The sequence below is a fragment of the Triplophysa rosa genome, linkage group LG17 (genome assembly GCF_024868665.1).
Source record: "Triplophysa rosa linkage group LG17, Trosa_1v2, whole genome shotgun sequence".
NCBI classification, from domain to species: Eukaryota; Metazoa; Chordata; class Actinopteri; order Cypriniformes; family Nemacheilidae; genus Triplophysa; species Triplophysa rosa.
Genome location: NC_079906.1, coordinates 2,811,169 through 2,835,240, shown reverse-complemented (window position 1 = coordinate 2,835,240; position 24,072 = coordinate 2,811,169). Strand labels below are relative to the sequence as shown.

Here is a 24,072-nt window from a genome sequence, read left to right as displayed (position 1 = left end):
AGTGTATCGCCTTTACGGGGCAAAATCGATTTGTACAGAAAATCGATTTTCTTAAAAAGCCGCAAAATTATTCCGCAACAAATATCAGTGGGCTACACGTATACTACTTTAAACAGTCATTTGATCATAATAAGTCATTTTTAGGATATACTATTAACAACAATAGCCTAATGAATATCAATACACACAGAGTTAGCCCTGCTAAAATGACTTCATCATATAGGCTACGGGGTGGATGATGAAAACATGAGGAGCGCTTCCTACCAACATTTAGTGGGTGGGTTTAAAAACATAGTTATGTGAACACTAAAGTAACATTCCATTAATGCTGACTATTAATGCTGACTATACTAACAAAGTATTTATAATATTTTACAGTTACTTACCAAACAAGATATTTTCCTCTTATAGAATAACGATGTTCCTTGGATCCCAAAATCAGTTGCCTTGACCTGCAACGGACCCAGATTCTGACCCTACAGCCAGGTAGGACTAGGAAACGAGCTGCGAATTAAGCCATTTAATAAAAAACGTACCTTCAATCACTTGTTATGCCTAGTTAAAACGCACCTTCAATCACTTGTAATAGTTAAAAACGCAAGATACGAGAAAGAGGCAGATGAGGCTGATTATGCAGGCATAGGGTAAATAGGCTCACTGAGTGTGAGTGCACTTGGCTGTGGAGGGTTGGGTTGAGGGAATGGGGGGGGGGACAGGAGGAGGTGTTAGCCGCCGTTTGGGTGCACACGAGCGGGAAACACGAATCCCTTATGAAGAAGTCGCGGAAATGCGATTAAAAAAACCTGACATTTCCATTATCACATTACAAAATGGTGTGATTGAGGTGTGACAGATCGTACAGAGACTTGAACTTTCTTAAAACAACATCCCAAAACACCTGAGGACCTGTGTTTCCTGACTGCAAAAGAAGCGTTTTGCATTGCTTTAAAAATACGCTTGCGACCGTAATGTCACAACATAAATGTCATAAAACTACATAATCTCAAGGTGGCACGCCTTATTTATTTTTTATATGGCGTGTTCATTGAAAATAGACGATTAAACTGCATTTCCCATAACTCTCCTGTGACGTCTAAAACAAAGCACGGCGCTGATTGGTTGCTATCTCTCACGTGGACGTTTACGCACACGTCACATCCGAAACAACAGTATGTTCGGCTCAGACAGTTGGTTGCCTTGAACAGCTTTGTTTCATTTAGCAAATCTTAATAACTGATCGATAAACTCAGCGCATCAAAACTTACAGCTAAAACAGGTAAATTGTTCAACTGCATATTACCGAGCCTTCTGCGTACTCAAACAATATTTTTTTAACCGACATGTAAACAGTGATATCAAGCTGTTAACATCCCATGTCTCTGCCAAGTGTCAGTTCAGTTCATTTAAGTTAGTCGTTATTAACACGATAAAGGTTAAAAAGGCGTTTCAAATTCCAGCGAACGTTCTAACTTTACCCGGAGCATGGTTTCATTGTAAAAAAATACAAAATAAGGGTCGTAAAGTATTACAAAATAATTTATTGTATTGTGTGAAATATTTGGATTTCAGTAGCAAATAAAAATATTATTATTAGAGTATTGTCATTATTCTTTTATTACTCTAAGTTACAAAAATTTAAGAATAATCGCCGTTGAGAATGATGAAGAGCACAAACAAATTTAACATACGATTTTAGGCATCTCTGGTCATTTGAAACATGTTTGATGCTATCTTGGTTGGTCACTAAAGGTTTTTGAAACGCAATATTTGATTTATCATGGTTGCCTGTCTACATTTAAAAATTTGCATCAGCCCACAGTAGCAATGAAGTAGTGTATTTTATAAATTTTTTAACCTTTTTTGTGCATCTAATCTGTGTATTTGTTCTTTTATGCATAGAGTAATTTGCTGTTGTATCCGGTACCATGAATTTCTCAGAGGTCTTAAAACAGTCCAATCAATTGTCCAAAGTTTCTCCTGATGGAAAATATATGGTAAGCACTCATCATCAATGCCATCCAAGTAAAGACCTAACTGATGTACATGTTTAGAAAACCAGTTACATCCCATTCCACAATTTATTTCCACTCTAAGATAAATGGACCAAAAACGATATTAACTAGTCTCTTTTCGGAGACTACTGAGAATCAAGACATGTCTGTGCAGAACTGCATAAAACATTTTAAATATCAATTATTGAACACTTATTGTTGCATAATGTAGTCTGCTCAACAGATAAAACACTATGCACACTAGCTACAGTACAATGCAATTCTAAACCTAGCTAATTAAACTGATTTAACGCTGACCAGTGCCATTGTGTTTAATAGCACAGTGCAAATATATCATTGTAGTAGCTCTGTAATTGTTTGCTGTCCCTAGAATTTGAATGACAATGCAATACGATAGTTACGATTGTCTCTTTCTTTTTTACCCCATTCAATCTGGACATGTAGGCAACCTGTGTTCAGTATCGTCTGATGGTCCGGGATATCAACACCCTTCAGATTGTGCACCTGTATTCCTGCATGGACCAAGTAATGCACATGGAATGGTCCGCTGACTCTCTATTTATCCTTTGTGCCATGTACAAGAGAGGACTAGTGCAGGTATCCTACATTACTTATTTTGGTAACAGTAGTGGAGGGTAATTAAAACAAATACCCAGAGAAGTATTTACTTCTGAAAAAAATATTTTTGTTGTTGTCTGAACTGATTTTAATCGACCTGGTGCTAAGCACATTCATAGATGGTTTGAGAAGAACCGATCCAAAATTAAAATCAGAGTTTTAGAAATGCATTTAAATCTGATGTAAAAGATTTTTTGTCATTTAAGGTGTGTTCAATTTTGTGTAAAATACATAATGCAGTATCTAGCTGTGTCTGAAAAGTTGCTAATTTTTGTCAGTCTTTTATTATGCAATTACAATGACTTACTAGATAACAGTCTTTGGAAGTCATTGTCAACCAATTTTCTGTAGATTCATCAGATGTTAACTATGGAACACCAGATTATATCACTTTCAAAAAGAGAATCTGTCTTAAAGATTTGTAAAACAAATCAGATTTCTATGAAGTAAAATAACTAAGCACCATAACCTGCTATATAACAGGTTTACTGTTGTAATATAAAGACACATACTTTTATTTCTAATTGTCACTTCAGTTCCTCTTCAGTTTAGCTGTCAAATGCGCCTTACCTTTGTAAGGGAAGCCACTGCCAGTCTTTCATGCTGAGTGAAAAGGAGGTCAAATTGAGTTAAAGAAGGTTGTTACCACTGTAACTGTGTTTGTGTCTCTATTTTATTTTCTCAGGTATGGTCACTAGAACAGCCGGATTGGCATTGTAAGATAGATGAGGGTTCGATTGGACTCGTCTCATCACGCTGGAGTCCTGACGGGCGTCATATACTCAACACCACTGAGTTCCATGTAAGTATGAAGGTGGGAGGAGTGCTGTGCTGTGTCAAATGTTGCTGTCTATAAATAATACCCTAGTAACAGCAACAAGTAACAAATCGTTTGTGGACAGGGATGAGTTTAACTTATGAGTAATAATTTCTGTTGAGTCTGAAATACACAAGAATTTGTATACTGCTCTACTGAAGATGAGAGATCAGCTTAATATGCACAACTTGAGAGGTAACTTCAGACTGGCTTGTCACAAAAATCTGCGCTCTGTTTTTGGGTACTATTTTTGATTGTGTATTCATCTACATAAATTAATATTGTATTATATATTTATATGCCCTCTCTCTCTCCCTCTGTTTGTCTGTGTGTCTGGGTTACATTTGGGCTGAGTGTCACAGTAGTCGTCTGTCGCCTGAACTTGATTCCATGAATCAATGACAGGTGCTGAGATGCAGGGCAGCTGTGTGAGTGTGTGTTCTTCGTGCACTTTGAATGATGTGTCTGTCAGTTTGTCTGTGGAATTCTTGATCTTTGTCCAGAGTGTCTGAGAGTAAGTGATGGCTAGACAGTCTTGTTTTCATTTTTCCAACATCTCCGCTTGCTTAGTTTTGAAGACAACAGATTCAGTTTGTACGAAAGCAATAATAGGTGACGTTAAATACATTTTTACATCACATGGTAAAATATTGCAACACATAAACCAAGAAAGACTTTATAGCTTGATTACATTGTATTTTTACTTATTTCTTGATAAACAATTGTGGTTTTCATTGACTTTAGACATTAACCCCTGAAACCGAATTCGGTTTTCTTAAATTATAATGGTTATGAACATACAGAGTATTAACTTAAAATGCATTATTTATGGTTGCATGTTTAAAAATTGAAAATCACAGGCAGTAGCTTACTCCAGGGTGCCACCTAGAGGATACTAAATGAATCCTGACAGAATTTAGATGTCTGAAGTGTGTGATAGCATCACCATACCATTTTAGTTCGTTTTACAGTTTTTCTCAGTCGCGTTGGAGCATTTCTCGAATCATTCTTAAAATTAGCTAAATAATATGTGCATTTCTCAGAACAATTTGTAGAAACTGCACAACATCATGGATTTCCTGCAAAAGCATGTAACTTGTTCAAAATCCTTAGTTCATCTCTCAAAATTACATTTTTACATCAGTGAGTATTGTCAGTCCCATGAAATTGGCAAGTCCTTGTGTCATTGTTCGTGAACAAGACAGTCAAAATGTTTAGCCATGTTGTCAATATAACGGGTGCTTTATTTTTATTTTTTTTGAGTATTTTCGGATGTAAACTATGGCTTCAGTTTGTAATGACACTCATTGATAATGCACAAGACTGACTTATTTCATTTTCTATAGTACAAAGTTACGTAACTGTATGTGCGACACTGATAGCAAAAGATTGAACATGATTCACTTTACACTTGTTCTGTTGGTCTGTCAACAAATTACACATCAAGCTTGAAAAAAGTAACTGTGATGAAATAAATGCAACATTATTTTACAGCACAATCGGAAAAATTGCAAAAAATAAAGAGAAACATAGGAGAGACCCCTCAGGCAGAACTGTATGCAGTGCTGTTTGAGGAATCAAACTACATATTTTCTACTCCCCTTTGGCTTTGGGATGTCTTACTCTTGCAACGCAGCAGTAAAATGCAAAGATATCCAAAATGACCACATGCTTTTGTAAATCATCTTGAAACAGATCCTCTCCTCATCAGAGACGAGATCCTTGTGGAAAATCTGTACAGTGTGTGTGTGTTGTATGAATGAAGGATCTGAGTTTCTAACAGTGAAAGCAACCTGCGAGCAAAGTAAATCTAGACACATTTTGGATCAATAACCCTGTATGTGTAAGAAAACTGAATATGCCTGACAGATTATGACAACTGGTCTAACCATTTTTCATTGAATGACTAAGACGATGAACAAATGACTAGATGTTTAGAGGGGTAAGACAATTGCACAGAGAACTATATGATACATTTTGAGCAACATGACAATAGCAACTGATAATGTAGCAAACAACAGACAATTGTACATAATCAATTGCATGCATGTACTAAAGCAATTGCAACTTGTCTCTCTCTCTCTCTCTCTCTCTCTCTCTCTCTCTCTCTCTCTCTCTCTCTCTCTCTCTCTCTCTCTCTCTCTCTCTCTCTCTCTCTCTCTCTCTCTCTCTCTCTCTCTCTCTCTCTCTCTCTCTCTCTCTCTCTCTCTGGTACAATCATGAAAGTTTTGTTATGATCAAATGTTCCCTGATGTTTTTAAAGTGTATTCATAAGAATGTAGGATAAACTTATATAAAGGATGACATTTGTGAGATTGTTGAAATTGTCAGATACTGTAGCTGTTTCGACAGGTGATACTCAAAGAGTCAAAACAAGTTTTACATTACCTAGAAGAAATCATCAGATATCATCATTAAATGAATGCTAAAGAATTCTAGTAAATGTAGAATTCTTGTACAGTACTAGTAGACGTATACTGTATTATTTTCTAAAGGAATATCACTAAACATTTGTTGTTAATGTATTGATTTTCCTTAACACACTGAAGAATTCATTGGGCTAAGATTCTTAGATTCTTCAGGGAAGGCTTGGCAGGCTGCAGTTTCTGTGTGCATTGCAGCACGTCTCTTCACCTCATTACATGAAACAGTCCGTATTACAAGAGTAGGAACAAGATGCTGCATGTTATTTTGGTCCAAGTGTACCCACATGCCCCATCTTTTGGCACTGTTCCCTGCTTTCTGCTTGGTGTAAGGTCCTTTAAACATGATCAGTTTACCGTCTCCACTGTCTCATATGCTATTTTCATTTCAAATTATGAACCCTGTAAACATTTTCAATCTTTTAGACAAAGAACAACATTCTTTAGATTGTTGGGTGTGCAAACTGGGGGGGAAACACAGATTTTTCACATTTTTGAACTACCACCATTGGCATGTACTGCAACAGAGATTCAATACATTAAAGTCAATACATTCTTCTAATAGACCTACAAATTTTTGTGTAAAAATAAAATAATGATGCTGCGATTCACCCAAATTATTTTGATCTTGACCACCCTCTTCAAAATAGTGTATTAAAGTGATAGTTCACCCAGGGGTCCAGTTAACAACATTTTTCAAAATATCTTCTTTTGTGTTCTGCGTAAGAAAGAAAGTCATACAGGTTTAAAATCACAAGAGGGTGAGTAAATGGTGACAGAATTTTTATTTTGGGGTGAACTATCCCTTTAAATATTCGTTAAATAATAATTTCATATATTAAGGGAAAAAGTATCTAAACATACCTGGCCCTATGTGAAAAAGTAATTGCCCTAATAAGTAAAACCTTTGGCGGCTACAACTGCAATCAAGTGTTTGCTTGAATTTTGGCGCACTCTTCTTTGCAGAATTATCAAGTCAGCTTTATTTTTATAGAGCTTTTACAATTTTAATTGTATCTAAGCAGCTATACAATTAAAGACGCACAAAAAAACATGTTAAAATCTTAGAAAGAAAAGCATGTTAAATACAGATAAAAATGATAAGCTAGAGCCAATTGTCCGCTGGCTTGTTTAAAAAAATGCTGCTGCATCTTGACAAGCTCATTTGCTTGTATAAGCTAACTGAGCTATTAAAGTAAAAAAAGTAAATAAATAAATAGGTTGAATAATACATTTTAAAGCGGCCGTAACACACCTGGTTTCTGCCAATCTCATATTAATCTTGAGTACCTATAAAGTAGTATTGCATACTTAGTATCTTCGAAGAGTATTTAGTTTGATCGCATTTATAAAAGATAGATACAGCTGTACGATTATTTCCGAAAGCATACGGCGTGTGCGGTGGGGAGGGGTAGGCTGAACTAAAGCACGTGCGCACCCATTGCCAACAAAACACAGACGTCAGTTTCACTCGCCGCATGCGGTTCATGTCCGGCATCTTTTAGCGCTGGGACGGTTCCATATATCAGTTTCAAACGATCTCCAAATCCAGCGTTATATCCACCGTTTATATCATTATATCATTCATTCATCACATTTTATATGTTCTAAAAAAACTTTCCGAAACCTGTACGATCGCTGGGGGAGTGTATCGAGCACAGAAATACTACGTAATATGCCCAACTCGTTTTTTGACAAGTTGACCATGTTAAGCATGAGAAGACCGCACGTTTAACATTGTAAAGAAGTCAGAATGCATGACACACCATTGCAGCACCCCTTTAAGAATAGACAGAAAAAATATTATTTCTGCCTATCTGTATCCAATATCCAATATCTAATATCTAAAAGTTTGTTGCGACGAGGGCTTGTTGTGGACGCCATCCAATCTGAATACAAGCCAGATCCAGAGCTGGGTCTGACCCCAAGGAGAAGGCATGAAAGACAGAACAAACTGATATTAGTGCAAGGGCCGCTTGCAAAAACAGTAAGAAAGTATGATGGAGGTGTGAGTGTTCGGTTGCGACCAAGCTAACTGTATTGTGGCATAAACTTGTTTAGGTAGTGAATAAGATGAATGCTTGATTAAAGAGATGCATCTTCAGTCTAGATTTAAACTGATCGATTGTGTCTCAATCCCGAGTAAACTAGGAAGGGTATTCCAGAGTTTAGGAGCGAAGTACGAAAAGGATCTACCACCTTTGGAAGACATTGCTTCCATTGTTTACCTCATTTGTAAGTCGCTTTGGATAAAAGCGTTTGCGAAATGACTAAATGTAAATATAAATGTAAATATTCTGGGAACTACTAACAGACCAGAGTTTTGCGACTGCAGTGTGCGTGATGCAGTGTTTCCGCTATATTTATTTTGCATTTATTTTAATTGGGCAGTATGCTGTATTAAAATACAGAATGTTTAGAAAGCAGAAACAAAACGGGTCTGAAGTTGCAACTCAAAAACTACGCAATGATGTCACAATTATGTTAATTAGTGTGTTATGTCATCCAGCGACACAGTTCCAGAAAATCTTAGTGGAAGTTGTAGCTTTTTTATAAGGGGCCGCTAATTTAAATGCTTCTGGGACATATCCTAATGCTAATGATGAGTTTATAATATCTGTTACAACAGGAAAAACCTCGTTTAGTGGAAATAAGATTTAAAATACAGCCGCAGAAAAAATTAAGATACCGTTTCAAAAAAAATATTTTTTCTGAATTAACTATTTATAGGTGTGTTTAGGTAAAATGATCATTTTTGTTTCATTCTGTGAACTAATAACAATATTTCTCCCAAATTTCAAATAAAAATGTTGTTTCTATTTGCAGATAGAGCAGATATAATGCCAAATAAATACATAAACTGTGCAAACTTTTGTGACATTTATCCTTAAACGTTATAACTACATTGGCCTATAGCTATTGACAAAAAAATGCATTTACTTATGGATATTACATTTGTCAATATAAAACGAACAGTCCGTGTTGTCTCACGTATGAAACATTGCAATATTTAAAGTCTGTAGTTGTTTAATCTAAACAGTGCTGTTATGATTCCCTGTTAGTCTCCTTCGGCCTTCTGTGATTTGCGTTCGGTGCTTAAATTCTGTAACGGAGCTGTGTGTGTGGAGAAAAAGTGAAACGCTATCCTTCACAAGCCATTACTTTCTCAGATCTTTTGAATATTATGTAGGCTACCCAGTGATGTTTAGAATTTCTTATGTCGCTGATACAGTAATTAGGGCTGTGTATTGGCAAGTACCTCCCAATACGATACATACCACGATAGATGGGTCACGATACAATAAATTGGTATGTATTTTGATACGATGCACATTTGCGATATATTGCAATACTTTAAATAGAAAATGTAAAAAGTAGAGCTAGAAATACAACATGCTGTGCACCAGCAGTGTGCCATGATGTGCGATGCATGGACCTTTAGATCAGAGGTTTGGGTTCTCAAACTGTGGATTGAGCCCCTCAAGTGGGTAGCACAGGGGAATAAGGTGGCTCACGCAAGTCACTTGGCTGTTGTGGTGCATTACAGTTAAAACACTGAACATGGGCAGTATAAAATCCCTGGTTCATCTGTGTTGTAAATGTGCTGGTGTCACATCCGTGAAAGCACAATAAATGTCATTGTTACTTTTCTTAATAAACTTTTTGTCTAATGCACTGCAGTAGCCAAGTGACTTGTGTCATGACTTGCGAAGCCTACAAACAGCATTATTTTATATAACGCATTACTCCATTACTTATTTTGAAAACCAAAGCACACCCACACATCAGCTCTGAGAGCTCCAAGCGTTCTTATATTTTTCGCCATTCTCACTTCCACTTACTTTTGGCCGTATGTATATGACATGATTTAAAAACAATTATCGATAGTAGAGGTATCACTATCGATACACTATTGAAAAAAAAAAATATTGCGATCGTTACATGTATCGATATTTTTGCACAGCCCTACTGATAATGTACGAATGTATGTAGAAATCGTATTTTTAACCGTTTAGGTTTCACAGGGAGCAACAGCCCATAGTAAATACATATAACCAGAACCTAGTGAGCCGTACAATTTCAAGTCGGAAGTACGTCACGAGGCTACGTGCAAGTAGTCCATATTGTACATGTATTTAGGAAAAGTTCAACATTTATTTTTTATGTAATAACCTTGATTTTTTTATCAGTTTTTCATGTGTCTTGTCATGCTGTCAGTCTTGCACATTGATGTTGACAGTAAAGACAAGTAGGTGTCATAGGATTGGAATTACATCGTTGTATTCATAGCAGCTACGTCGTGTCTTGATATATACTATATCTGTAGTCTTGAATTAAAAAAGCCATAAGCAACTTTGTGTCTTTATTTATTTGACTGATTGACTGCTATATTTTTTCTGTATTGCTGTATTGATTGTAAAAGTGTAGCTTAAAATGGAATTTATTATACATTTAAAATGTTTTTATAGGAGTAAGATTTTTCCTCTTGTTCCTTTACATGAGAAAAAAACTACATGTTCCATAATCTTTTTGTTTGGTTTTTATTCCACTGGATCTTTGTCCAAGTATTTAAGTAATGTTGCTCTGTCAGCTATCAGATTTGTAATTGGGACTTTGTTTAGTGCTTTAATTAGATAATGTTTTTGCTCTCTCTCTCTCTCTCTCTCTCTCTCTCTCTCTCTCTCTCTCTCTCTCTCTCTCTCTCTCTCTCTCTCTCTCTCTCTCTTTACAGTTAAGAATAACTGTCTGGTCCCTTTGCACAAAATCTGTATCCTACATCAAGTATCCTAAAGCCTGTCAGAAAGGTGAGTGCATGGGAGTGAATGTAAACATCGGGTGTATGCACTTAAATCAACTTTCCCAATCCATTTTTTTTCTCTGTCCAAATGTGCCTGCTTGCTTTCCAACTATAAGTGCATCCTCAGTATTTGAAATTCATATGTGAGACATACGTGGATTTCTTACTGCTTACATCAGGATTTTTTACGTGTTTGGTTTATGCTTTTCTGTCCCATGAAACAGGGATAGTCGTCTTGTCCTCACTATGGAATATGAAAAACCTGATGTACAGTCACAGGTGCGCTTTTATTGTCTAGTTTAAAATGACTCTTATCAGGTTTTACAGCTCGAACTGACAAACAGTTTTGTCTGGAAACCCAGGAGACCTAAGGATAGTCCCTGGCCATTCAGCCAGAAGTGCACTCTCAAAGACAGCTGTGGTATATGGCACATATTCTTCATAACCGCCTGTCAACAAGGAGAGAAGTTATGTTACACAATACTATAAAAGATCAGCTCTACCACTGAAGCACATCGCTCATTTTCTGGCCTGCATTGTATCCAGCCATCTGCCACCTCTGCTGTCAATAGATCCTAACCTAATAGAAGCTGACAGAAAACTTGAATTGTTGAATTGTGCTTGCATTGTGTTGGGCCACTAATCCAGAATACTTAACTGGTGATAATAACTGATCAAATGTTTTTATTATATTCTTCATTTCAAATATTTTGTTTTATAAGCATTATAGTCTAGTGAGTGCAAAATAAATCCAAATTATGCTGTGAGAAAACAACTGACTTGCTGTATATATATAATAATAATAATAATAATAATGATAATGATTAGAGATGATTGAACTCCACAAATGACAAAACAGCAGCACATACAGTATATATTCCTCTCGTCTTTTGTAGCCATACAGTGCGAAAGCTTTGTTTCAAAATATTGCCTTTCCCTCAAGCTCCCAAATCTTATTCATACTTTGATTTTTGAATTTCCTCCACTTTGCATGTCTGTGACACCAGAAGTTATTTGTGTCCCTGGACCACAAAACCAGTCACAAGGGTCAATTTTTCGAAATTGAGATTTATACATCGTCTGAAAGCTGAATAAATAAACTTTCCATTGATGTATGGATCATTGATTGTTAGGATAGGACAATATTTGAAGATCTGGGATCTGAGGGTGCAAAAAATCATAATATTGAGAAAATCGCCTTTAAAGTTGTCCACCAAAGGCGCTGTAGCAGGCCATTGCTAAGAAGAAACAGGTTTGTTTTAATGCTCTCTATTGGCTTACCGCTGTAATGACGTTGTGGAGAGTATATAAACCCGAAAGCGGAAATTATAAGCTTTACATAGATGCCAAACTTGAGTGGGTAATTCACAAAGAGGGGGCAGCAGCAATTTTGCTGCATCCACTCAAAAAATTAAGTTTTGATACATTTACGGCGAAATTTACAAAATATCTTCATGGAACATGAACTTTACTTTAATATCCTAATGATTTTTGTCATAAGAGAAAATTAAATAATGTTGACCCATGCAATGTACTGTTGGATATTGCTACAAATATACCCGTGCTACTTATGAATGGTTTTGTGGCTGAGGGTCACATTCATTTTTACATAATTACTGAACATGACATACCAGCTTTGAATGGGTTGTTAAAGAGATTGAAGCGCTGTGGTGCGGTTTTAGAGTACTTAGAGCATCATGCAAGTCTTACGCGCTACTTTTATGATCCTCTGGACAAGTAAGATCACATTGAGACATGGTTTGTATATTTAGATGTTTAAGGCATAGTAAACATAAAAAGTAAAACATTAAGAGTTTGTGCTTCTGTTCCTCAAAGCCACAATTGTTTTCGCATTACTCAACAGCAGACACAAATCTCACAGAACAGATTTATAGAATATACTGTATATTTATCTTGTTTAGCTTTAAATGCATAAATTTGTTGTGCCAGGGATGGACTTTACCTCTGATGGTCGTTATATGGCTCTGGCGGAGCGACGGGAATGTAAAGACTACATCAGTGTGTTTGTGTGTGATGACTGGCATCTTCTCAGAGTGAGTTTATCACTTCCATTCTGTTTATAGTTCTGTTTATTGTCAGAGCCTTCACTGTAAAAAATGATTCTGGATCGTAGTAGATTTCATTAAATGAATTGAGTAAACTTTACTGAATACAGTTGTTTCGTGGTTACCATCGTTCAGAATAGTGGCGCTTGTGCTTAGGTCATGTGAGAGCTCATGATGTTATTTCACATGTTATTTCACGCAGTGAACAGTAATGCTGCTAATGCCAGTACTGAGACAAATCTCAGCTTGTACATCATATACACTCACCTAAAGGATTATTAGGAACACCATACTAATACGGTGTTTGACCCCCTTTCGCCTTCAGAACTGCCTTAATTCTACGTGGCATTGATTCAACAAGGTGCTGAAAGCATTCTTTAGAAATGTTGGCCCATATTGATAGGATAGCATCTTGCAGTTGATGGAGATTTGTGGGATGCACATCCAGGGCACGAAGCTCCCGTTCCACCACATCCCAAAGATGTTCTATCGGGTTGAGATCTGGTGACTGTGGGGGCCATTCTAGTACAGTGAACTCATTGTCATGTTCAAGAAACCAATTTGAAATGATTCGAGCTTTGTGACATGGTGCATTATCCTGCTGGAAGTAGCCATTAGAGGATGGGTACATGGTGGTCATAAAGGGATGGACATGGTCAGAAACAATGCTCAGGTAGGCCGTGGCATTTAAACGATGCCCAATTGGCACTAAGGGGCCTAAAGTGTGCCAAGAAAACATCCCCCACACCATTACACCACCACCACCAGCCTGCACAGTGGTAACAAGGCATGATGGATCCATGTTCTCATTCTGTTTACGCCAAATTCTGACTCTACCATTTGAATGTCTCAACAGAAATCGAGACTCATCAGACCAGGCAACATTTTTCCAGTCTTCAACTGTCCAATTTTGGTGAGCTCGTGCAAATTGTAGCCTCTTTTTCCTATTTGTAGTGGAGATGAGTGGTACCCGGTGGGGTCTTCTGCTGTTGTAGCCCATCTGCCTCAAGGTTGTGCGTGTTGTGGCTTCACAAATGCTTTGCTGCATACCTCGGTTGTAACGAGTGGTTATTTCAGTCAAAGTTGCTCTTCTATCAGCTTGAATCAGTCGGCCCATTCTCCTCTGACCTCTAGCATCAACAAGGCATTTTCGCCCACAGGACTGCCGCATACTGGATGTTTTTCCCTTTTCACACCATTCTTTGTAAACCCTAGAAATGGTTGTGCGTGAAAATCCCAGTAACTGAGCAGATTGTGAAATACTCAGACCGGCCCGTCTGGCACCAACAACCATGCCACGCTCAAAATTGCTTAAATCACCTTTCTTTCCCATTCTGACATTCAGTTTGGAGTTCAGGAGATTGTCTTGACCAGGACCACACCCCTAAATGCATTGAAGCAACTGCCATGTGATTGGTTGATTAGATAATTGCATTAATGAGAAATTGAACAGGTGTTCCTAATAATCCTTTAGGTGAGTGTATGTTGTAAACAATAATAAATGTTAAGCTGAAGTTAAAAAGAACAATAAATTAACTCCAATGCTCAAATTAGTATTTCTTCTTGATTTTTTTTATTTATCATATGCTTCAATAATTTAGGTAATTTCACTTGATTTATTCATGGAATATGGCGTTAAAAGTAAGCTTTAAAGTACTTTTAAAGTAATATTTTGTGTAATATTGTTACCATAATTTTTTTTAAAGTAAATATCCGTGTCATTTTTTTTACAGTGTTGACCTAGCAGTTAACACACATGCTGCAGGTTCGCTGAGCCTCAGTGCTTGCGTCGGAGATGTAGTTCATGTTTTAAATAACAGCTTTTTAGTGATTCATGATTATTTTAATACTGTATAACTTTTTTCATCACATGAAAGCATTTTGAGAGTGAAACTCAAGATCTGGCAGGGCTGGAGTGGTCTCCTAACGGCTGTGTGCTTGCAGTGTGGGACAGCTGTCTGGAGGTGAACTGCTTCATTATGTCAATTGTACATAACATTTTTATTGTCAAATGCTATGGTATTACTGTAACCAAAAGTGTGTAGTCTTACAATTTTTTTATTAAAACTGAATCACAATGTAATGAAATATTCTAAAAACAACTAGGAATCAACTAGAATTTTTAACGGCAGGTATGATTCTGTCTCTTTATTTCCTTAGTATAAAATGTTGTTGTATTCGCTGGATGGCCGTCTGTTGTCCTCCTACAGTGCTTATGAGTGGTCTCTCGGCATTAAGTCTGTCACGTGGAGTCCCAGCAGCCAGTTCCTGGTCATTGGCAGCTATGATGAGAAGGTATGAAATCTTAAAGGGGTCATATGGCGCGAATACGTATTTTTCTGTGTCTTTGGTGTGTTATAAGTTGCCCATGCATCTATTAGAAACGTAAAATTGCAAATATTTGCAAAGTGTCAGAACAAGAGATACATTCTATCTAAAAGCAAATGCTCACCCAGACCTGCCTGAAACGCCTCGTGTAACCACATCCCCACAAATCCATGTAAGTTCGTGGTGAGTTGACTAAGACCACCCAAATGTATACGCAAGTAAGGTGGGCGTACCTGTCAGTACAATTGCTTTGGAACCTGATGTTCCAAATATGGTAAGAGGCGTTACATTTCCGTCACACGCTTGCAGTATTCAACCAATCACTACGCACTGGTTAACTGGCCAATCATAGCACACCTCGCTTTTCAGAGCGATGAGCTTTGTAAAAAATCTGCGCGTTTCAGAGAGGCGGGGCAAAGAGGATATACAAACATGCACGGTATGTGGAAAATACAGCGTTTTTTAACCTTAAATCGTGTATAAACATTGCATTACATCTAAAACAAATGATAATATTCGTTTTAGCCGTGTCATATGACTCCTTTAGCAAAACTTAGACTGAATTTATATTTCAGGGTAAATTAATAGTCAAGTATGGTATGCAAGTGATAAAATTGTCAGTAATTGTAATATCTGTAATTTCAAAGAAAGTGCTGTTAAAATACCTCATGTAATTAAATGTACATTGTGCTTGCAATTAAACAAAGGTATGGACTTTTAAGATGTTTTGATGGATTTCCACCAGGTTCGGATCCTGAATCATATCACCTGGAAAAAGATCACGGAGTTTGAGCACCCAGGGACAATAAGCAACTCCAAAGCTGTAAGTTTTTTAATCTTTTAAATGTTTTGATCTGATATTTTATAAAAAAGTAAACATTCACTATTCCTTTAAAGATGAACTATTCCTTCAATTTAGTGCCTTAAAGTCCCCATGCAATCAAAATTGATTTTTTTTCTTTCATTAAAAATATGTTTAAAGATCGGATATTATGCTATGTCATGCATTCTGAATTCTTTACACTGTTAAACGTGCTGGCTTCTCATGCTTAACATGGTCAACTTGTTAAAAAACGAGTTGGACGTATGACATAGTATTTCTGTACTTGATACACTCCCCCAGCACTCCAACTTGTTTCGGAAAGTTTTTTATAATTCTGGATCCCTGTGTCGTCAATGGGATCCTATTTCTTTTATTGGCCATTCTCCCGGAAAAGCACTGCAAGGTGAAAGAAAGAGCCCGCCCACGAGCCAACTGACGAGCGAGACTCGCTTACCATCAAGATTATCTGCGCTGCAGATAGTGAAGTTTAGGTGTGTCTGTTTGTTCACGGCATTTCAGTGATGGATGTTATATAAACAGTGGATATAACGCTGGATTTGGAGATTGTTTGAAACTGATAGATGGCACGGTCCTAGTGCTAAAAGATGCCGGATATGAACTGCACATGGTAAGTCAAACTGAGTCATACGTCTGTTTTGTTGGCAATCGGTGTATACAGTATGTGCATAATGTACAAAACACAAAGGGATTTATGTGAGGATGTGTTGCTTGCTCGTGCTGTAGTTCCAGCCCACTCTCTTCACTAGTTCCACCTCTAGCAGTTTGTGTTTTTCCGGAAATAATCATACAGCTGTATGTCTCTTTTATAAATTTGATCAAACTAAATACTCTTCGAAGATACTACGTATGCAATACTACTGTATAGGCACTTTTTTGCTAGTTTCAGCCTGACGCAGTTTCATTTTCACGTCCTGCGCCACATTGTTTAAATAGCACATGCATTTGTGCACATTTGTGCGCCCATGGGCATGCTGGTCTGAAAACGAGGTGTGTTCAGGTGCATTGTTGGCGCATTGCTATTTTAAGGCAACTGAAATAGACTGCGCCATTGACCAACTGAAACCTGGTCTAAAGTCAATATTTTTTTAGTTATTAAAGAGCGTGTTAAGTATATGCGCCTATTGGCGGGTGCACAGCGCCCATACATTCTGCTTATTACACACAGAGGGACGTGCAGCAGGACACAATAATGCCAAATATTACAAATTAATGGATTACAATGTAAAAGATTAATATTGTGGACATAGATAAAAATCCGGCTTGCCCTGTAGATAGTCTGCTCGTGCGAGAGGTTAAAGTGCGTGAGCAGACCATCTACAGGACTATGGGAGGCAAATCCTGCCAAATTTAAATAAATAAATTAAACGATGAAAATGACAACCAGATTAGCAATTTCATTATACACATAATCTGGTTTTCATTTTCATCGTTTAATTTATTTATTTAAATTTGGCAGGATTTGCCTCCCATACAGGACAAGCCGGATTTTTAATCCGAAGTTTGATTTTATGTGAAGAAACACATCTACCATTTCCTTTCAAATGGCTAAATTAACAGATTACTTTATATTAAAAGGGTAATATTTTCTTGACACGCTGTATACACAACTTTTTTCACTCTCTTTAACGATACAGGTAGTTTTCCGCATTTCATTTTTTTTTACATGTAATAAAATATACAGTAATTCATTATTCAGTCTTATTATGTATAATTCATAAAAACTTGCTTAGGCATCATGGCTTTTTTAAGCAAAATATGCTATGGGATTGACGGTTTTAAATGGTTATGGCAATGAGAATTTTTTGGGGGGGATTTTAAACATTGTATAAAACTGTCAGTAATTTTTTTTAAATGAAAGGAAAAGTTCACCTCAAAATCAGAATTGTGTTATTTGTGACGTTCAACATGTTTTAAGACCTCCCGGCGTCTTCGGAACACAAATAAAGATATTTTAGGTGACATCCGAGAGATTTCCAGGCCTCCTCATAGACATCATGGTTATAGTTGTTGTCAAGGTCCAGAAACGTATTAAAGACATCGTTAAATTGGTCCATCTGCTCAAAGTGGCTCAATTACATTTTTTTGAAGTGACGAGAATACTTTGTGCGAAAAACAAACCGAAATAACGACTTTAAATAACACAATTTTAAGGTGAACTTTTCCTTTAATGCTTTGTCATGGCTTGTTTTAAATGAAGAGAAAGGGCATTTGTTGAAGTGTTTTTAAGAAAATTATGTTTGACATCTTGAAACCAAGATGTGAATCACCCAGCTAGTTAAAACTGAAAGCTAACACGCACACATTTGGCAACGCCTCATAGAACAATTCACAGCGCTCAGGAATGGTGTAAAAAATTACAGGGCGGGATGCGAGGGTCTTGAGGTGCACTTTACATAACAGAAATTGCCGTGTCAACTTGCTACTGTAAACAAGTGCATGCTTACATTAAAAACAATGGAAAGTGACGCAGTGCAATGGGAATAACGCATACTCAGTGAGTTGCCTTTTACAGTCTCTCTCTTTCATTCACACGCACCTCCTGCCTCATTATTACTCACTAATAACAGGAACCATTTTGTGTTCCCCTAAAGGACATCTATGACACCTTCAAAAACACCCAAACAAGCAAGCCAGTATCATTTGTAATCCGAGACAGTAATCCAAAAATTTTGTCTGGTCAAAAGGTTTGGTAAAATTGCTGTTTTTGTTTTGTTCTAGGTGGTATTTAAGGAGATGGAGAAAAGTGCTGTTGTGGGCAGAGATGATCTTTCTATTCATCAGTTAACTGTGGGTAACTCGCTCTTTAGCACACAGAGCAAATGTAAGTTGCATCAATCTGGTTGTCCTGCTCAAGTCTACTCTTCTTGCTAGATAAACTATGTTAATAATGTGAGGAGAGTCCCTACTGTTTACGTTTGCACTAATATTACCAGCTATGCAGACAGCATTGTCTCGATGGAGACTCTAGTTTGGTGGCGAAGCATGATGTCAGGTCATTAAGAATAGTGAGCAATTATGACAAAGGTCTGCATATACAGTACCACTACATAATCTGAAATGGCGTATAGTTTTATTGTAACATGAGAACCTCATTCAGAGAAACTCTAACTTTTATTATGGAAAGCTCCCTCTATTTTATCCAGTCTATTTTTTGAACCCAAACTACAAAAGTGTCTCTTTCAGAAATCTTCATAATCATTAATGTATGACCACTTAGATTTATACATCTACGACTATTTTGTGCATATTTACATATAAAAGTCTGTTTGAGTAAATCCTACAAAAATATGCCCAGTTGATATTTCATTCTGAAATCAAGAGGGAAACCATTTTTTTCTTAAATTCTTTAAAAAAATACATTGAGGCACTGTTGTGAGAAAGAAACTTAAATACTGCAAGCAATTTTCTTTCCTAATGCTATGCAAATGAGACTTTTTGAGAAAACATTTGACTAATAGACAGCAATACTTTATTACAGATGAGATAACACAGCTGCCAACCCAAGTTCCAGTGATCAAGCCCGATCTAGACCGCGCCAACCCTAAAATCGGCATCTCTGCCATGGCTTTTAGTGCCGATAATCGCTACCTGGCTACAAAGAATGGTGAGATTATGTCTGTAATAGGCAGTGGGGTCCAAAAATCTAATTTAACAAGCATTGATGTAATTTAATCTCATTTATACATGACATAAAATGATTGTCTTGCTTCTGTTGAAACACATATTCTCCATTGTATCCCCAAATAATGAAGGGAAAACATTTACATTATACTTATACTGTTATGTCAATCTAAGGTTGTATTTAAAAATTTTGAAATGATTTGTAAAATAAGAAGAGAACACAAAAAGGAACCACTAATGTCTCAGTCTTTTGAACCCCAGTTTATTTTAAAGGGATACTTCACCCAAAAATGAAAATTCTGTCATCATTAACTCACCTTCGAGTTGTTCCAAATCTGTACATTTATTTGTTCTGATGAACACAGAGAAATATATTTGTAAGAATGCTTATAACCAAACAGATCTTGCCCCCCAATTGACTCCCATAGTAGGAAAATTACTTAATCTTTTTTTTGTTCTGTTGGACACAAAAGAAGACGTTTTGAAGAATGTAGGACAGCAAACAGTTCTGGGGCACTTTTGACTACCATTGTATTTTTTCTTACTATGGTAGTCAATGGGGGGAAAAATCTGTCTGGCTATAAGCATTCTTCCAAATATCTTTCTCTGTGTTCATCAGAACAAAGACATAAACAGATTTGGAACAACTCGAAGGTGAGTAAATGATGACAGAATTTTCATTTTTGGGTGAAGTATCCCATTCCCTTTAATAAACTATTCAATAAAATATTTAAACTAAGCTTGAATGTGAACTAACAGTAAGCAGCTCTACTTACAGTAGCTGTGTCTTTTATTTTTCTCATCTCAAACCTCATGCCCCTTGCTCTATTTGGCAACAGCTATGAGGAGCATTACAGCCTGCTAAACTGGATCAGATTGTCTGAACCATTTGGCACATTGCTTCCTGGGAAATCCCCTTGTTTTTAATACACACAGCTTATTCCACCTATGCAGATGTCCTGACAACTGTCTGATTCATAGTCTCTGATTCTGTCTGTGAGGGTGTTGTTATTGAGATGCTGATGCTGTGTCAAATTGCCGTCAGATAACATGCCTCAGAGTCTGTGGGTGTGGGACATGCAGAGACTCAGTCTACTGGCTGTGCTTGAACAGACGGCTCCGGTACGTTGTTTTAACTGGGACCCTTGCAGACCCCGACTGGCCCTCTGCACCGGAAACACCAGAGTTTATCTCTGGTCACCAGCTGGTTGCGTGTCTGTAAACGTACCAGTAGAAGGTATGGTGCCAAGCTCACCACATGTTGATACCCCTTAACTGTAGTGAAATCCCAATGTACAGCCTCTCATCTTATAAAATGATTGCTCAAATGTTCAATTTATTGGTCATTAAAATGTATAAATAATAATGCAAATGAATATAATCTATCAGCCTAAATCAGTGTTTCTCAAACTTTTCATTGTGAGGTCCCCCTTGTGTAGGGTGCATCCATTTGCGCCTCCTCTAATAAGGATTTATATGCCCGGTTTCACAGACAAGGTTTAAGGCTAGTCCCAGACTAAAATGAAAGTTTGAGCTGTCTTAACTGAAAATAAACTGCACTGACATACAAACCCGATTCCAAAAAAGTTGGGACACTGTACAAATTGTGAATAAAAAAGGAATGCAATAATTTACGAATCTCATAAACTTATATTTTATTCACAATAGAATATAGATAACATATCAAATGTTGAAAGTGAGACATTTTGAAATGTCATGCCAAATATTGGCTCATTTTGGATTTCATGAGAGCTACACATTCCAAAAAAGTTGGGACAGGTAGCAATAAAAGGCCGGAAAAGTTAAATGTACATATAAGGAACAGCTGGAGGACCAATTTGCAACTTATTAGGTCAATTGGCAACATGATTGGGTATAAAAAGAGCCTCTCAGAGTGGCAGTGTCTCTCAGAAGTCAAGATGGGCAGAGGATCACCAATTCCCCCAATGCTGCGGCGAAAAATAGTGGAGCAATATCAGAAAGGAGTTTCTCAGAGAAAAATTGCAAAGAGTTTGAAGTTATCATCATCTACAGTGCATAATATCATCCAAAGATTCAGAGAATCTGGAACAATCTCTGTGCGTAAGGGTCAAGGCCGGAAAACCATACTGGATGCCCGTGATCTTCGGGCCCTTAGACGGCACTGCATCACATACAGGAATGCTACTGTAATGGAAATCACAACATGGGCTCAGGAATACTTCCAGAAAACATTGTCGGTGAACACAATCCACCGTGCCATTCGCCGTTGCCGGCTAAAACTCTATAGGTCAAAAAAGAAGCCATATCTAAACATGATCCAGAAGCGCAGGCGTTTTCTCTGGGCCAAGGCTCATTTAAAATGGACTGTGGCAAAGTGGAAAACTGTTCTGTGGTCAGACGAATCAAAATTTGAAGTTCTTTTTGGAAAACTGGGACGCCATGTCATCCGGACTAAAGAGGACAAGGACAACCCAAGTTGTTATCAGCGCTCAGTTCAGAAGCCTGCATCTCTGATGGTATGGTGTTGCATGAGTGCGTGTGGCATGGGCAGCTTACACATCTGGAAAGGCACCATCAATGCTGAAAGGTATATCCAAGTTCTAGAACAACATATGCTCCCATCCAGACGTCGTCTCTTTCAGGGAAGACCTTGCATTTTCCAACATGACAATGCCAGACCACATACTGCATCAATTACAACATCATGGCTGCGTAGAAGAAGGATCCGGGTACTGAAATGGCCAGCCTGCAGTCCAGATCTTTCACCCATAGAAAACATTTGGCGCATCATAAAGAGGAAGATGCGACAAAGACCTAAGACAGTCGAGCAACTAGAAGCCTGTATTAGACAAGAATGGGACAACATTCCTATTCCTAAACTTGAGCAACTTGTCTCCTCAGTCCCCAGACGTTTGCAGACTGTTATAAAAAGAAGAGGGGATGCCACACAGTGGTAAACATGGCCTTGTCCCAACTTTTTTGAGATGTGTTGATGCCATGAAATTTAAAATCAACTTATTTTTCCCTTAAAATGATACATTCTCTCAGTTTAAACATTTGATATGTCATCTATGTTGTATTCTGAATAAAATATTGAAATTTGAAACTTCCACATCATTGCATTCTGTTTTTATTCACAATTTGTACAGTGTCCCAACTTTTTTGGAATCGGGTTTGTACTTTAAAATATATCATTGCTATTTTTTTGTCTCAAGATGCACACTAGTAATATTTTTATCCAAGGCATTTTAATAAAAGCGAATTAAATATCCTAATTTAATTAAGGCATAGTCCTGGTTTAAGATAAACCTTGTCTGTGAAAACAGGCCATAATCTTAAATTTATGGTATAATCTTAAACTTACACTTTTAGTTGGTGGCCTTATTTTTCTGATGTTTGATTACACAAGAATCTATAATACATACTAAATTTCATCAAATTCCATCTTAGGGCCCCCAGTTTGAGAACCACTGGCCTAAACGTAGGCTGTTTGTGGTTGCCAAAAACATAATGGCCAAAAATCATCATAATACTGTATATGATTCACATATTGTTTTGAAGTGATATGTACATCTAATTTGAGTTATCACAGATATGTTTTAAACCAACTTTTTTGTAAATGCTTTACCGACCAAATAACACATGAAATGGATTGCATTAAAGGAAGTTCTATGGAAACAGTAAATATCTTATTCTGTGTTTCTACACAGGCAGTTTCCAGGTTCAGTCTTTGTTTTGGCACTGCAGTGGCAACTCGCTTATCCTGTTGTCTAAGGAGCAGCTCTGTCTGTGTTACATGGACTCTGATGATAAGAAATAAACCGAGGGGCTTCATCAATACTTCCAAGAGTTTGATCTTACAATACAGAACTTGTTTCTATTTAAAAAAAAGATGAAATACTTTCACGTGAGCATGAGAGACGCAAACAACACTAGTGAAAATATTGTTCTTGCATCCATACATCAGCACGTCATCCCATTTTTCAAATGGGATTTTTACTGGATTATTTCATTTTAACTAAAAGAAATCTAAATTAAATCAGAAATTCAGTCACAAGTACAGTTGTCAAGGAGTCAAACTTTGAATCTGATACAGCAGCTGTGATATGTCTGATATCTGTGATATGTACACCAGTAGTATAGTGTATATGAACTGATTCAAGCATTCTCTAAGATCTGCTTCTCATGTCCTTAGTTATAGCTGTTACACATGAAAAACCAAACGTACAGTACTGTATCATCTTAAAAATACAACAAATGTATGAGACTTCAGCATTACAGTTTTGTAGCCGTGTTTTTAAAATGAATTTGAATTGTAAATGTAAAGCCTTTTGATACGTTGATAATGTCTGTGTTGTATTTTTGTGTGTGTGTGTAAAATTGTTTAGGTTTATTTTTATAGGATTTGTAATAAACTATATTGTATAAACTATAATTATGTCTCTCCTTTTTTTAGCTTTCAGGTAAATCTCACGAAACCTGAACAGGTCACAATTTCACCACCCCGAAAAGGAAAAAAACTATTTAGGACTAGATTTTCCACCCACATTTCTATTAATTTTA

At 37.0% G+C, this 24,072-nt stretch overlaps 2 protein-coding genes across 3 annotated transcripts in view; one reads left to right on the top strand and one right to left on the bottom strand.

Moving 5' to 3' along the window:
• Positions 1-3,247, bottom strand: part of tp73 (tumor protein p73) — a 46,635-nt gene extending 43,388 nt beyond the window's left edge. For both annotated transcript variants that reach the window (XM_057356043.1, XM_057356045.1), the window contains exon 1: positions 3,201-3,247. In XM_057356043.1, the coding sequence (XP_057212026.1) occupies positions 3,201-3,232 (32 nt within the window). In that variant the 5' untranslated portion in view covers positions 3,233-3,247. The remainder of the gene's footprint in view (positions 1-3,200) is intronic.
• Positions 1,162-23,938, top strand: wrap73 (WD repeat containing, antisense to TP73). Its single transcript, XM_057356050.1, has 13 exons — positions 1,162-1,276; positions 1,900-1,994; positions 2,457-2,609; positions 3,316-3,432; positions 10,603-10,675; positions 12,619-12,722; positions 14,612-14,698; positions 14,895-15,029; positions 15,808-15,885; positions 18,625-18,727; positions 19,385-19,510; positions 20,573-20,764; positions 23,220-23,938. Exons 2-13 carry the CDS (start codon positions 1,926-1,928, stop codon positions 23,327-23,329), a joined length of 1,347 nt encoding a protein of 448 aa, XP_057212033.1. The 5' UTR covers positions 1,162-1,276; positions 1,900-1,925; the 3' UTR covers positions 23,330-23,938.
• Positions 23,939-24,072: the final 134 nt, after the last annotated feature.

Bases quoted from the DNA above. Each gene is read 5' to 3' on its own strand.
- wrap73 (XM_057356050.1), top strand. From the start codon at position 1,926: ATGAATTTCTCAGAGGTCTTAAAACAGTCCAATCAATTGTCCAAAGTT. The intron at 2,610-3,315 runs GTATCCTACATT...TTATTTTCTCAG, and splicing joins ACAAGAGAGGACTAGTGCAG to GTATGGTCACTAGAACAGCC. The intron at 15,886-18,624 runs GTAAGTTTTTTA...GTTTTGTTCTAG, and splicing joins CAATAAGCAACTCCAAAGCT to GTGGTATTTAAGGAGATGGA.